Source organism: Suncus etruscus, chromosome 6, assembly GCF_024139225.1.
Source record: "Suncus etruscus isolate mSunEtr1 chromosome 6, mSunEtr1.pri.cur, whole genome shotgun sequence".
In the NCBI taxonomy this organism is placed as follows: Eukaryota; Metazoa; Chordata; class Mammalia; order Eulipotyphla; family Soricidae; genus Suncus; species Suncus etruscus.
The window spans coordinates 73007614-73022001 of NC_064853.1; the positions used below are offsets into that span (position 1 = coordinate 73007614).

A 14388-nucleotide genomic window follows, 5' to 3' on the forward strand; every position below is an offset into this window, starting at 1 on the left:
AACACATTGATAGTTTCAGTCATATGACATGTGAATGTATTCTGTGGGATATACTTCATATTTAGGAACTTATTCTACAAGTATTCCTTTTTTAAAAAATAAAATAGTCTAGGGAGCCCGAGAGATAGCACAGTGGTAAAGCATTTGCCTGGCATTCGGCTGATACAGGACAAATGGTGGTTCGATCTCCGGCATCCCAAGCATGCCAGGAGTGATTTCTGAGCGCAGAGCCAGGAGTAACCCCTGAGCACCACTGGGTGTGACCCCAAAACAAACAAAAAAAGAAGAAAAAGAAAATAGTTTAATAGAAGCTGGCTTTATTAGGATATTTCATCATGAATACATCATCTTTTAATCAAGACTGAAAAGGGTTTGTATATATATATATCTATATATCTATATGTATATATGTAGATATATAGATATATATCTATATATGATGTATGTATATATATATCTATATATCTATATGTATATATGTAGATATATAGATATATATATATACATACATCATACATACATACATATGTATTTAAGGTCTGGTGGCTAGATTAATCATAGAACTCTATGGTTGGCAAGAAGTACTTTATGAATAGAAAAATCAAACTTGGGGCTGGAGAGATAGCATGGAGGTAAAGCGTTTGCCTTTCATGCAAGAGGTCATCGGTTCGAATCCCAGCGTCCCATATGGTCCCCCGTGCCTGCCAGGAGCAATTTCTGAGCATGGAGCCAGGAGTAACCCCTGAGCACTGCCGGGTGTGACCCAAAAACCACAAAAAAAAAAAAGAAAAAAAAAAGAAAAATCAAACTTAAAAGAAACCCCCCCCTCACTTTTCTTTTACAGCTGTGGGTTTGAACTCTGAGTTTCACATTCAAGGCAGGTGTTGTACCACTGAGCCAGACCCCCAGACTGCCTAGGTGATTTGTTTCTTTGAGGGGAGGGATTGAGAGAGCTCAGGGCTTACTCTGTGCTCAGGGATCACTTCTGGAGGTGCTTAGGGGACTATATATATTGCTAAGAATTGAGTAGTTGTTGCCCTTGTGGATAAAAAATGCTTTAACCTCTATACTATCTCTTTGGCTCCAAGGTAAATTTTTTTTTTGGGGGGCCACACCCAGCAGTTCTCAGAGGCTACTCCTGTCTCTACTCTCAGGACTCACTTCTGGTGAACTCAGGAGACCATATGGGATGCTGGGAATTGAAGATTAATTCTTTTTTGTTTGTTTGTTTGTTTGTTTTGGGGGGACCACACCCATTTGATGCTCAGGGGTTACTCCTGGCTAAGCGCTCAGAAATTGCCCATGGCTTGGGGGGACCATATGGGACACTGGGGGATCCAACCTCTGTCACGATCTTTCCTTGGCTAGCGCTTGCAAGGCAGACACCTTACCTCTAGTGCCACCTATTTCTTAAATGAATCATTCTGTGGTCAACCCATTTTTGATACTGTGAAATGGTAATGTATTTCCCTTTGTTACGGTTTGCTGGAGAACTTCTAGTTTTGCTCTAATAAAACCAAAGATGAGTCTGAAAATCTGGTACAGTAAGGTGTTCACCTCACACATGGGCAACCAAGGTTCAATCCCTGGTACTCCCAGATGATCCCCTGAACACTGTGAGGAATAATTCTGGAGTACAGAACCAAAAGGAAGCCCTGAACACCTCTGAAAAAAAAAAAAAAAAGAAAACCAGGAGAAAATTGTCTCTGAAAATGTGGTATCCTCAACCTCCAATTGCCGTCTCTGTTCTTGCCTTCACACCTGTCTTAAAGTGCATCAGTGTCGGGCCCGGAGAGATAGCACAGTGGTGTTTGCCTTGCAAGCAGCCGATCCAGGACCAAAGGTGGTTGGTTCAAATCCCGGTGTCCCATATGGTCCCCCGTGCCTGCCAGGAGCTATTTCTGAGCAGACAGCCAGGAGTAACCCCAGAGCACTGCCGGGTGTGGCCCCAAAACCAAAAAAAAAAAAAAAAGCATCAGTGTCTTGGAAGACTTATTGATTCTAGGCACCGTTATGTTGATTGTCACTAATCTCTTTGCTTGCTGCCCTGCCAGATCTTTTATATATATATATATATATATATATATATATATATATATATATTTTTTTTTTTTTTTTTTTTTTTTTTTTTTTTTTTTTTGGTTTTTGGTTTTTGGGCCACACCCGGCGGTGCTCAGGGGTTACTCCTGGCTGTCTGCTCAGAAATAGCTCCTGGCAGGCACGGGGGACCATATGGGACACCGGGATTCGAACCAACCACCTTTGGTCCTGGATCGGCTGCTTGCAAGGCAAACGCCGCTGTGCTATCTCTCCGGGCCCAGATCTTATATTTTTTTTTTTTTTTTTTTTTTGGTTTTTGGGCCACACCCGGCAGTGCTCAGGGGTTATTCCTGGCTGTCTACTCAGAAATAGCTCCTGGCAGGCACGGGGGACCATATGGGACACCGGGATTCGAACCAACCACCTTTGGTCCTGGATCGGCTGCTTGCAAGGCAAACACCGCTGTGCTATCTCTCCGGGCCAGATCTTATATTTTTTAAGAGAAAATAATGCCGGTCATTTGAGATTTTCATCCTGGACTGTAATAGGGAGAATCTATGTTACACACAGAACATTTGAAAAAGAAGAATGTACTAACGGGATTAGAGGAAACATGAATTCCATTTGGTTATAGTTGAGAGTGCAAACTTACATTCTGTATGACTTTTCAAAGACAGTCTTGTGCTCTATCCAGTTTCTGTGTTTTCATTTTTTAGGCCATAGTCATCTGTGCTCTGAGCTTACTCCTGACTCTGTGCTCAGGGATCATTCCCTGTGATGCTTGGGGGACCATACAAAGTGTCAGAAATCAAACCTGGGTCTTTTCTTTCAAGGCAAGCACCCTACCCACTGTACTATCTCTTGGGTCCCATTCTACACAACGTTTTGTTGGTTGGTTTGTTTTGTTTTGAGGCCACACCCAGAGATGTTCAGAAATTACTCCTGGTTCTACTCACAGCTATCACTCCTGGCAGTACTCACGAGACCATATGGGCTGCCGGGGATTGAATCCAGTTCAGCCGCATGCAAAGCAAGCATCCTATTTACTGTACTCTATTTACTGTACTCTAGCCCAAGTACACAATTTTAATTGAGGTTCTCAGGGTCAATTGTCTCTGTTCTGTTCTCTTGATTTGGGGATGTGCGAGTGAAATCAGGATGGGCCAAGCCTCCTCCATGCAGCATGCGCTCCAGCCCTCTCTGTATCATCATCCTCTCACTACCTCTGCAATGATTTTTATGCTCTGTAGAATTAGCATTAAGAAATGCAGCAGACTTAGTTTGCTAATATTTGGGTCATTTTTATTTTATTAATTTATTTGTTGGTTTGGGGGCCAACTGGGCAGCACTCTGGGGTTTCTCCTGGCTCTGTACTCAGAAATTACTCCTGGCAGGCTTGGGGTGGGATGGGGGGGGGGGGGCACGACAGTATGGGATGGAACCTACATTGGCCATTTGCAAGGCAAACATCCTGCCTGCTGTGCTATCACTCTGGCTCCTCTTGGGCCATTTTTAATTTTAACATATTCCTCAAGGGAGGCAATGACTAGCATGGAGGTTTGCCAGACAAGGAAGAAACTATCCCCCACCTTTGCCATAGAAAAGCCTTGTTGGTCCTTGAGACTATTATCAGGACCTACCCAGGGAGCACAGGGCAGGGGATTCAGACAAAAACAGTTTTGGAGAGTTGGGGTAGTTAGGGATCCAGGGTGGCACCCAACAGAGTCTACCACTGTTTGTTCTCTATTTCCCAATCTCTCCCCACCTGCTCGGTAATTACCTACCTAGGAGCCCTGAAGGGGACCCAACCTTCTTTGCTACCAGAGTTCTATTCACTTACAGCTCTTGGGCATAGGTTAGCCAAAAAAAGTAGCATCTGGAGCCAGAGTGATCAACACAGCAAATAGGGCATTTGCCTTGCATGCTGCCGTCTCAGGTTCTGTCCCCAGCATCCTGTATGGTTTCCTGAGCCTGCCAGAAGTGATTTCTGAGCACAGGGGTAACCCCTGACCACCATCAGGTTCGGCCCCAAAGCAAAAACAAACAAACGAAAAAGTAACATCGATTTTGGAGAGATAGTGCAAGAGTGCTTATCTTACATATAGTCAACCCCAGTTTGATCCCTGGCCACATGTGGCCTTCCAAGTACAGCCAGGAGTAATACCTAACCATAAAGCCAGAAGTAAACCCTATTCACAACCAGGCAGGGAGTAAAGAGGGAGAGAGAGAAAAACAGACAAAAAGGAGAAGAGGAGAGGGGGAGAGTGTATCTAACCTCCACTAGATCTTCTTTTTTTTTTTTTTTTTTTGGTTTTTGGGCCACACCCAGCGGTGCTCAGGGGTTACTCCTGGCTGTCTGCTCAGAAATAGCTCCTGGCAGGCACAGGGGACCAGGGGACCATATGGGACACTGGGATTCAAACCAACTACCTTAGGTCCTGGATCGGCTGCTTGCAAGGCAAACACCACTGTGCTATCTCTCCAGGCCCTCCACTAGATTTTCTGAAGAGAATGTGCATTTAACAAATCTTTAGTGTCAATAAGGATATTTGTGTGGTACTGACATTGGTACAAGAACAGTGGTCAGGGCTAGAGTTGTTGGAAGAAGCTGTTTAGGAAGTCAGCAGTTGAGTAGTTTGTGCAGCTGTACCTGTCAGACCTAAAGGGCTGCTCCCTAGTGCAGTTTTTGGGCTTTCCTTCTGGTGACACTTAAGGAACATATGCTACTGGGAATCAAACATGACCTTTTTGTTTGCATTTGCTCTAGCCCTTTGAGTTATCTCCTCAGCCCTGAGCTGAAGCCAATATGAAACATGGATGAAAGGAGGAACGAAGAGAGTGGAACATGGTTTTGCTTACCTTGCATGCAGCAAGGTTTGACCCCCAGCACTATGTATGGTTCCCTGAGACCTCCAGGGGTGGCCTCTGAGCTCAGTGTCCCTCACCCCAGAAGGAGGAGAGTGTTGAGCTGGAAAAGGACTCATTCCTCTTGCTAATTCTCTTTATCTAAATGTAAGTTTAATTGTTGTTTGGGGGCTACACCGAGGATTCTCAGTCTGGTGTCTGGGGATCACTTCAGGCAGTGCTAGAGACCGGTGCAATATCAGGGATCAAATCTTGGGCTACTTCATGCAAATTGCGCACACACTTTGTGCCAACTTCCCAGCTCTGAAAATACATGTTTTATTTTATCAATAACATTTTGTTACAGCTACTAGATCAATCTTTTAGAGGAGCTGAGTCCGTAAACAGGAACCCTTTGAAGATGTGACACCTAGTGTCAGATGTCATGGTGGTAGATTTCATTTTCTTCCTTGGAGGTGGCTAACACAGATTAAAAGGTATCAGAATTGGGGGCCTGGAGAGATAGCACAGTGGTGTTTGCCTTGCAAGCAGCCGATCCAGGACCAAAGGTGGTTGGTTCTAATCCCGGTGTCCCATATGGTCCCCCGTGCCTGCCAGGAGCTATTTCTGAGCAGACAGCCAGGAGTAACCCCTGAGCACCGCTGGGTGTGGCCCAAAAACCAAAAAAAAAAAAAAAAAAAAAAAGGTATCAGAATTGGGATTCCAGAGCTTGAGATGTGGTTGTGGTTGTGCTGATAACAAAGTGGTGGGATCCTGACCCAGACACTTCTCAAAATGACTATTTTATTGGTTCATTTATTTGGTGAATCAGGAATTTGGTTAGGTAGTTGCACTCTGGGTTTCACTGGCCTAGGTCAATCAGCTCATGGCAGGCAGAATGTCCTGAGAAGCGTTGTTCATTTCTGGCAACTCTGAACTTCTCTACATGTGACCTTTTGCTGTCCATATAGCTGCTCGATCTTCCTTCCAATATGGTCTTGGGGTTTTAACGTGGCAGCGGGCTCCCAAGAGGAAGGTGATGGGAGTTGTAACAATTTTTTAAGACTAACACAGGCCAGACACAAAAGAGAGAAGGGCTGGAAGTTACAGCTGACCTCATGAAGCTCACCACAAACAGAGATGAGTTTAGTTAGGGAAATAACTACATTTGAACTATCCTAATGATGAGAATGTATGAGGGAAATAGAAAGCCTGTCTAGAGTAAAGGCGGGGGTTGGGTGGGGAGGAGGGAGATTTGGGACATTGGTAATGGGAACATTGCACTGGTGATGGGTGGTCTTTACATGACTGAAACCCAAACACAATCATGTATGTAATCAAGGTGTTTAAATAAAATATATATATTAAAAAAAAGACTGACACAGGCTGGGTTGGAGTGATAGTACAGTGGGTAGGGCACTTGCCTTGTGTGCTGTAGACCTGGGTTTGATCCTCAGCAATCCACATGGTCCTCCAAGAACTACTAGGAGTAATTCTTGAGTGCAGAGGCAGTGATAAGCCCTGAGCATTGCTTGTGTCGTCCCCCACCCCCCAAAAAAAAGACCGACACAGGTCTTGCTCAGATTCAAGGGGACAGGAGGTAGGAACATGCAACATGCAAACCTAAGGAGGAAGGAATTGAATATGATTGTTTTTGGGAACTCTGAGTCAGGCTTCCTGATGTGCCTTGTTCCTTGTTGTTGTTTTGTATTTTGGGCCACATTTAGTGGTGCTCAGGGTTTACTCTTGGCTCTGAGCTCAGGAATCACTCCTGGTAGGGTACAGGGGACCATATGGGGTGCTGGGAATCAAACTTGAGCCAGCTGTGTGTAAGGCAAGAGCCCTACTTACTGTACTGTTGCTCTTGGCCCTCCACTTTCTGTCTATCCCTTTTCAGCACTGGCTTTTAGTAAAGTTAGTTAGATCTCTTGCCAGCTGGCAGGAAGAAGAAAAGAGCAAGTGCATTTATCAGTCATGGAGTCCCACTGCTATGCCTTATTGTAGGGCTAGGAAGTAGACACTAGGTCCAGCTAGAAATCTAAGTTCTGGGCCAGAGAGATAGCATGGAGGTAGGACAATTTGCCTTGCATGCAGAAGGACGGTGATTCGAATCCCGGCATCTCATATGGTCCCCCTTGCCTGCCAGGGGCTATTTCTGAGTACTGAGCCAGGAGTAACCTCTGTATGCTGCCGGATGTGACCCAAAGACAAAAACAAAAAAAAACAAAACAAAAAAGAAATCTAAGTTCTGTGGGGCCAGAGAGATAGTATAGTAGTTAGAGTACGTGCCTAGTATGTGGCCACCTGGTTCAATCCCAGCACTGTATATGGTCCCCTGAGCACTGCCAGGAATGAACTCTGAGCTCCACCACACCCACCCACGCAAAATAAGAAAAGAAATTAAAAGTTTGTTCTGAGGAAAAAAGGGGAGAATGAATGTTGGGAGAAGCTCTGAGACACGTCACCTTCACCAATGCCAAAATCTGCTGAGGCATTTAGGGGACAGAAGCCCTGGCTGGACCCACCTGAGGAGCAGAGGCAGGGGGGCTGGGAGCACCATATGCAGGAGCTTTGACAGCCTGTCTCTCATCCCAGTTCACTACAGGCACTTGCAGCGACCCGGCGATTCACAGCTGTGACCTGTGTGGCAAGGGCTTCCGCCTGCAGCGCATGCTCAACCGGCACCTCAAGTGCCACAACCAAGTGAAGAGGCACCTGTGCACCTTCTGTGGCAAGGGCTTCAATGACACCTTTGACCTGAAGAGGCATGTCCGCACGCACACAGGTGAGGGAACACGGCAGGCTGCCTGCCCTTTGCCTTTTTTCCAGCTACCCTGCTTTCCTTCCCTCACCTTTCCCACTCGAGCAGCAACACATTTGGGTTTCTGCAAGGATCACAGGTCAAGGCACCTGGTGCCAACTTCTCTGGGTTTCCTTCCTGGCCTTACCTGTGTTAGTTTAGGCAACCCACTCTTAGGCTAACATCTTAGGCAGGTTCAGATCTAGACACTATTTGGAAGTGAGACTTGTGACACTGGAGACAGAGTTAGCAGAGGCCACACACAGCCTGGGCTGGTTGCTGTTGGGTTGGAGTTCTGCTGGTGGCATATGAAGCTCTTTTCTTGGAAAGTTAGTGTGGGCCAAGGCTTATACCTGTGTCTTTACTCAGGAGTCAGATTTCTTGGGGACAGCGCTCAGGAGGCCCTATGTAGTGCTAGAGATCAAAGTTGGGTTAACCATGTGCAAAGCAAAGACCTGAAGTCATATACCATGCTCCATACCCTCCCAGCCCTTCTGATTTATTGATTGTGATTCCTCAGTTTTAGCTGAGAAATAAATACCAGGAGCTGAAGCAATGGCACAGCAGCAGGGTGTTTGTCTTTCACGCTGCTGACCCAGGACAGAACCAGGTTTGATCTCTGGCATCCCATATGGTCGCCCAAATCTGCCAGGAGCAATTTCTGAGCACAGATCCAGGAGTAACCTCTGAGCATCACTGGGTCTGCCCCCCCCCCCCCCAAATAATACCAGGGGCTGGATATGTAACCAAGAGTAGTAAAACACATGCTTTGTGCATATAAATCCCTGAGTTCCATCTCTGGGACTACAAAAGAAAAAAAAAAAAAAAAAAAGGAACAAAATTAAGACCTTTTGGGGTAGGGGTGACAGCTATTACTTTCAGTGGTGCTCAGGAACTATATGGTACCAGGGAGTGAGCCCACACACAGAACCTATACTGAGCGTCTTGAGCTATCTCCTGGCCCCTGGCTTCTTGAGGTTCACCATTCATACCTCTGTCCTAGTGATCCCTTGAGAACTTTTGCTTTGGTTTGGGGCCACACCCAGCAGCTCAGGACTTACTTCTACCTTTGAAGTCAGGAATCACTCCTGGTGAGCTCAGAAGACCATATTTATTGGGTGATAAGAATCAAACCATCCCCATGGGTTGTATGCACGCAAGGCAAGTGCCCTACTCTTGCTTTATTATCTCTCCAGCCCAATCCCTTGAGGATTTTTTTTTTGTTTTTTTTTTTGTTTGTTTGTTTTTGGGCCACACCCTGTGCCACTCAGGGGTTACTCCTGGCTATGCGCTCAGAAGTTGCTCCTGGCTTCTTGGGGGACCATATGGGACACCGGGGGATCGAACCGAGGTCCGTCCTAGGCTAGCGCAGGCAAGGCAGGCACCTTACCTCCAGCGCCACCGCCCGGCCCCTCCCTTGAGGATTTTAAGGGTGAAATTCTAAGACTCTATCCTTCACATTCTGAGATTTTGGTGGAGAATTGACCAGTAGATTTCAGGGGCTGACTGCTTCTCAGAGAAGAGTGACAAGTCAGAATCAATAACAGAGTCATTAGGAATCTCAGATTGACCTGAGAAATAGAAAGGAAATTCGATGCTTGTCTTGTATGCAGCCAATTTCAGTCATTGCAATCCCTAAACACAGCCCAGAGTAACATCTGAGCACACAGCCAGGTGTGGCATCCCTCATGTTCCCCCCCCCCCCCCATCCCCAAAAGAATCTCAGATTCAGGATAGACATCCCAGGTACTGAAGTGCAGACTTTGCTTGTCAGATACATGCAAACTTATGATGCCCCGAGTTACTGCAGGAGTAACCCTTAGATCACAGTGGGAGTGGCCCCAGGCCAAAAGAGTAGGGGATGACTCATCCAGGGGCCAAGGAATAGGTTAAAGGCTTGAGCCTTTTATTCCTTTTATTCCTTTTATTATTATTTTATTATTTTTTATTTATTTATTTATTTTATTATTTATTATTTTATTCCTTTTATTCCTTCCATGTAAGATGTTCCACGTTAGCAATTGTTAGCATTTGGCCCCCAAATACTCAGGTAACTACCCCACCTCCAAAAATAAATAAATAAATAAATAAATAAATAAATAAATAAATAAATAAATAAATAAATGTCAGGTCCAGAATGATGGTACAGTAGATAAAGCCCTTGTCCTGCATGTGCTAGCTCTGGTTCAACCCCTGGCAGCACAGAGCCCTGAACTAGCCTGATTCTTGCCTGAATCTCTTCTGTGATTCATTTGCCCAGAACCAGGAGTGAGACCTGAGCCTGGTGGCTCCCAGAATTTCATATGCTCATGAGCAGAAGATATGCACATTAACTGATAATATATGATGCTACCTTTTTTGTCTAAATTTACCTACCTCCAAATGGGCAGGATTTGGACAACTGTCACCTAGAGAGATGGTTGCAAAGTTTCCGGACAAGAGGTGACAGTTATCTGCTCCCACTTCTGGAGTCCTGAGTCCTGAGTGAGGGCACTGTGCTCACAGAGCGCTTGGCCAGCACAGGGGGAAGTCACGCGGGTATCTGACTGACATGAGAAAAACGGCAGGTGTATTGGACAGGAGGAGGGTGGCATGTTTCCAGGAGGAGACTGAAGATGACTTCTCACAGGAGGTGTGGCCTTTCAGATGCAGGAAAGGAGGAAGAGCCTGGCAGATGCACCAAGATTTTTTGTGACTTTACGTCATCCCGGAAACAGACCCTGATTTGCCGTGCATGCACATTGGGACAGCTTAGTATGCATACTGGGATAGTTTAATATGCACACTGGAATAGCGCAATTCTAGCCCCGCTCTTAGTGCATGTGCATTGGGATTGCTCAGGTGTAGCCCTACTCATGCATGCACACTGGGATAGCTCAATCCTAACTTTGTTCTCCTGGATTACTCCTGGCAAGCCTTTGGGACCATATGTGGTGCTCTAATCGAACCTGGGTTTAGCTCTTTGCAAGGCAAGCACCCTACCTGCTGTATTATCTATCTCTCAGGTCCCAAGGCTATAATATATAGGAGGTGACTAAGGGTTGGAAGAGCTATTGTTGCATTGACTGGTACACAGCCACTGGTTACATGTGGCATCTGAGTCCTTGAAATGTGGTCAATGCCATTGAGACATGTTAGAAGTAGAAAGCAGACACTAATAAGGAAAAACAAATTAAAAAATCCTGAAGTATTTTTTTCTTTTATTGTGATGTTGGGGATTGAATTTAGGACTTCATGTAATGCAAGGCATGTGCTCTAGCCACATCTTCACCTCAAGACATAATTTTGGTGGTGGAGGGGAAAGGGTTTAGTCCACACCCATCTGTGCTCAGAGATCACTGCTGATGGTGCTCAAGGGACCATATGTGGTGTCAGGAATGAGACAAGACAAGCTCCTTAAATCCTGTACTATCTCCTTGACCCAAGACTTAAACTTTTAAGGAAAGAACTCAGTCTGGGGTTGAAGAGATAGTACAGTGGATAGGGTGCTTGCCTTGAATGCAACTGACCCAGTTTCAGCCCCAGTCACCCCAGGTGATCCTTGGAGCCCTGCCAAGAATAATCCCTGAGTGGTGCAGAGCCAGGACAAGCCCTGGGCATCACTGAGTATATCATCAAAACAAAATAAACACAGATATAAAAATTAATTAATCAATTTTATTGTTTCTCATTATTTAATGAGGTCACTGAACTTTTTTTTTTTTTTGTGGCATACTAGGTCCTTGCTTTCCCTCTGAATCACCTCTCTGAATCTCGACATATTTTCATTCCAAAGTAGCTTCCTTTTTTGATTTTAATTTTTTTGTGTTTTGCTTTTTTACTTTTCTTTTGATTTTGGTCAGTACCTGCTGGTGCTCAGAGCTTAATCCTGGCTCTGCACTCAGGAATCACTGCTGGAGGACTTAGGAGACTATATGGGGTGCTAGGAATAGTACTCGGGTTAGCTGTATACAATACAGGTACCTATAACACTGTCTCTCTGGTCCCATTTTGTGGTTACTGTTATTTTATGGTTATAGTTATTGTTGTCCAGTATCCATCCAGTGACCTTGTGAATCCTGAGGTCAAGTTTTTCTCTCTTCTTGTCCTATTTTTTTAGTGGTATCTGCTATCACATCAGGGCCTCATGCATTCGAAGCCTAGGTCTAATCCTTGAGTGAGCCATATCCCCAAATACAAGCACAAAGTGTCTTATATTTTAAATTTTTTCCTTGTTTGGGGGTGGGGCGAGGATTTGGGCCACACCCTGCTATGCTCAGGGTTTACTCCTAGTTCTGTACTCAGAAGTTATTCTGTCGGCTGATTTCTGGGATTGAATTTGTGAGCGCAGAGTCAGGAGTAAACCCCTGAGTGCCGCCAGGTGCGACCCCAAACCAAAAAAAAATTAACTATATGACAGAAGTCCCTAGTAGGGGAATGTTGATCACAGTCGTGGTGGGAGGCAAAAATTTAGCATACATACTGTATTATATGTTAGTAATACATGTACCATGTTAATACCATGTTGCCCAAAAATATTTTAAAAAGATAACACAAGATTAACCAAAACAGGGGCCGGGTAGGTGGCGCTGGAGGTAAGGTGTCTGCCTTGCAAGCGCTAGCCAAGGAAGGACCGCGGTTCGATCCCCCGGCGTCCCATATGGTCCCCCCAAGCCAGGGGCGATTTCTGAGCACATAGCCAGGAGTAACCCCTGAGCGTCAAACGGGTGTGGCCCAAAAACCAAAAAAAAAAAAAAAAAAAAAAGATTAACCAAAACAGAGGCCAGAGAGATAGCATGGAAGTAGGCTGTTTGCCTTGCATGCAGAAGGATGGTGGTTTGAATCCCAGCATCCCATATGTTCCCTTGAGCCTGCCAGGAGTGATTTCTGAGCATAGAGCTAGGAGTAACCCCTGAGTGCTGCCGGGTGTGACCCAGAAACCAAAAAATGAGGGAGGGAGGGAGGGTGGGAGGGAGAGAGGAAGGAAGGAAGGAAAAGATTAATCAAAACAAAAGTAAAAAAAATCAGGGGCCGGGGAGATAGCACAGTGGTAGGGTGTCTGCCTTGCACGCGGACAATTCAGGACAGACGGTGGTTCAAATCCTGGCATCCCATATGTTCCCTCTAGCCTGCCAGGAGCGATTTCTGAGAGCAGAGCCAGGAGTAACCCCTGAGCGATGCTGGGCGTGACCGAAAATCCAAAGGAAAAAAATGTAAAAAGTCAATTAGGGGGACCGGAGAGATAGCATGGAGTAGGGCATTTGCTTTGCATGCAGAAGGACGGTGATTTGAATCCCGGGATCCCATATGGTCCCCCGAGCCTGCCAGGAGTGATTTCTGAGTGTACAGCCAGGAGTAACCCCTGAGTGATGCTGGGTGTGACCTAAAACCCAAAATAAATAAACTCAATTGAGATTTTTTCCCCCTCCTCCCTTTTCCTTTCTCCCTTTTCCTCCCCCTCTTTCTCTCCCTTCCCATACTTATTATTTTTCCGACTTTCCTCTCCCCTTCTTTTGATTTTGCACACATATACATATATATTTTGTAGATATACATGCTTACCTAACCTACATATTAACTAAGATATTTATTCTTTTATTACAAATTAATTTTTTTTCTTTGTACCAGGAAACTAAATCCTGAGCCTTATACATCTCAGGTATAAAATTTTAACATTAAGTTCAAATTCATATGTTATAGGTTCATCCTCTGAAAATGTTATAGTCCCTGGGACTAGAATGATAGTACAGTGGATAGGGTGCTTGCCTTACACATGGTTGACCCAGATTTGACTCTTGGCATCCATATAGTTCTCCCCAATTTCCACCAGAGTAGTTCCTGAGTGCAGAGCCAGGAGTAATCCCTGAGCATCACTGGGTGTGGCCCCAAGAACAGACAAATATATATATATATATATTCAGTCTATTTTTTTTCCCTTTCAGTCTAATGACAAGTTTGTAGAACCAACACCATTGTCAATATCCCAGTTGTCTAAACTTTCCCTTCTTGTCCCCCAAATTTTGTTTGTTTGTTTGTTTTTGGATCACACCCACAGGTACCAAGAAGTATGTCTGGGGAAAACTTGTGCTGCTGGGGATGGAACTAGAGTTGACTATGTACAACAGAAACTCCCCTGTATTATTTCTCTGTCCCCCAATTTTTAAAGTCTCCCATAGCTTTGGTCTTTGTGGGAAGACATACTCCATGGCGCTCAGGGCTTGAGTCTGTGCTCAGAGATTGCACCTAGTGGTGTTCAGGGTACCCTGCTCAGTGTGGGTCATCAAACTAGGGTTGGCTACAATCCAGACAAGTACCTAACTGCTATGCTAACCCTTCCATCCCCATAACTGTGGCTCTTAAAGTGATCAGCAAGTAGATTTATAGTAATGTTATGAGCCAGGGTCAAAGCGATAGTACAGTGGGTAGGGCATTTGCCTTGCATGCAGCTGACCTGGGTGCAACCCCCAACCATCCCATATGGTCCCCTGAGCCTGCCAGGAGTGATTTCTGAGTGCAGAGCTAGGAGTTACCTCTGAGCATGACTGGATGTGGCCCCCCCAAAACAACAAACATTTCGGGTTCTTCCCCCCCACTAGTTCCTGTGAACCTCACTTGGTTCTAAAAGTCTCAGCAGAATTCTTGGGAATCATTTTTGCCTTTGATCAAGATATAAATATTGGCTTATTGCTACTAAGTAGCAACTTACTACTTTTACTTTTTTACTT

General features: G+C 45.1%; 2 protein-coding genes across 3 annotated transcripts in view; both read left to right on the top strand.

The window, feature by feature from the left end:
- The window catches only part of SNX5 (sorting nexin 5), a 1173556-nt gene that overhangs the window by 1074256 nt on the left and 84912 nt on the right, over nucleotides 1–14388 (top strand). The gene's annotated exons all lie outside the window — the stretch shown is intronic.
- OVOL2 (ovo like zinc finger 2) overlaps nucleotides 1–14388 on the top strand; it is a 39991-nt gene that overhangs the window by 8376 nt on the left and 17227 nt on the right. The window contains exon 3 of the mRNA XM_049774361.1: nucleotides 7480–7669. Coding sequence (XP_049630318.1) covers nucleotides 7480–7669 — 190 coding nt within the window. The remainder of the gene's footprint in view (nucleotides 1–7479; nucleotides 7670–14388) is intronic.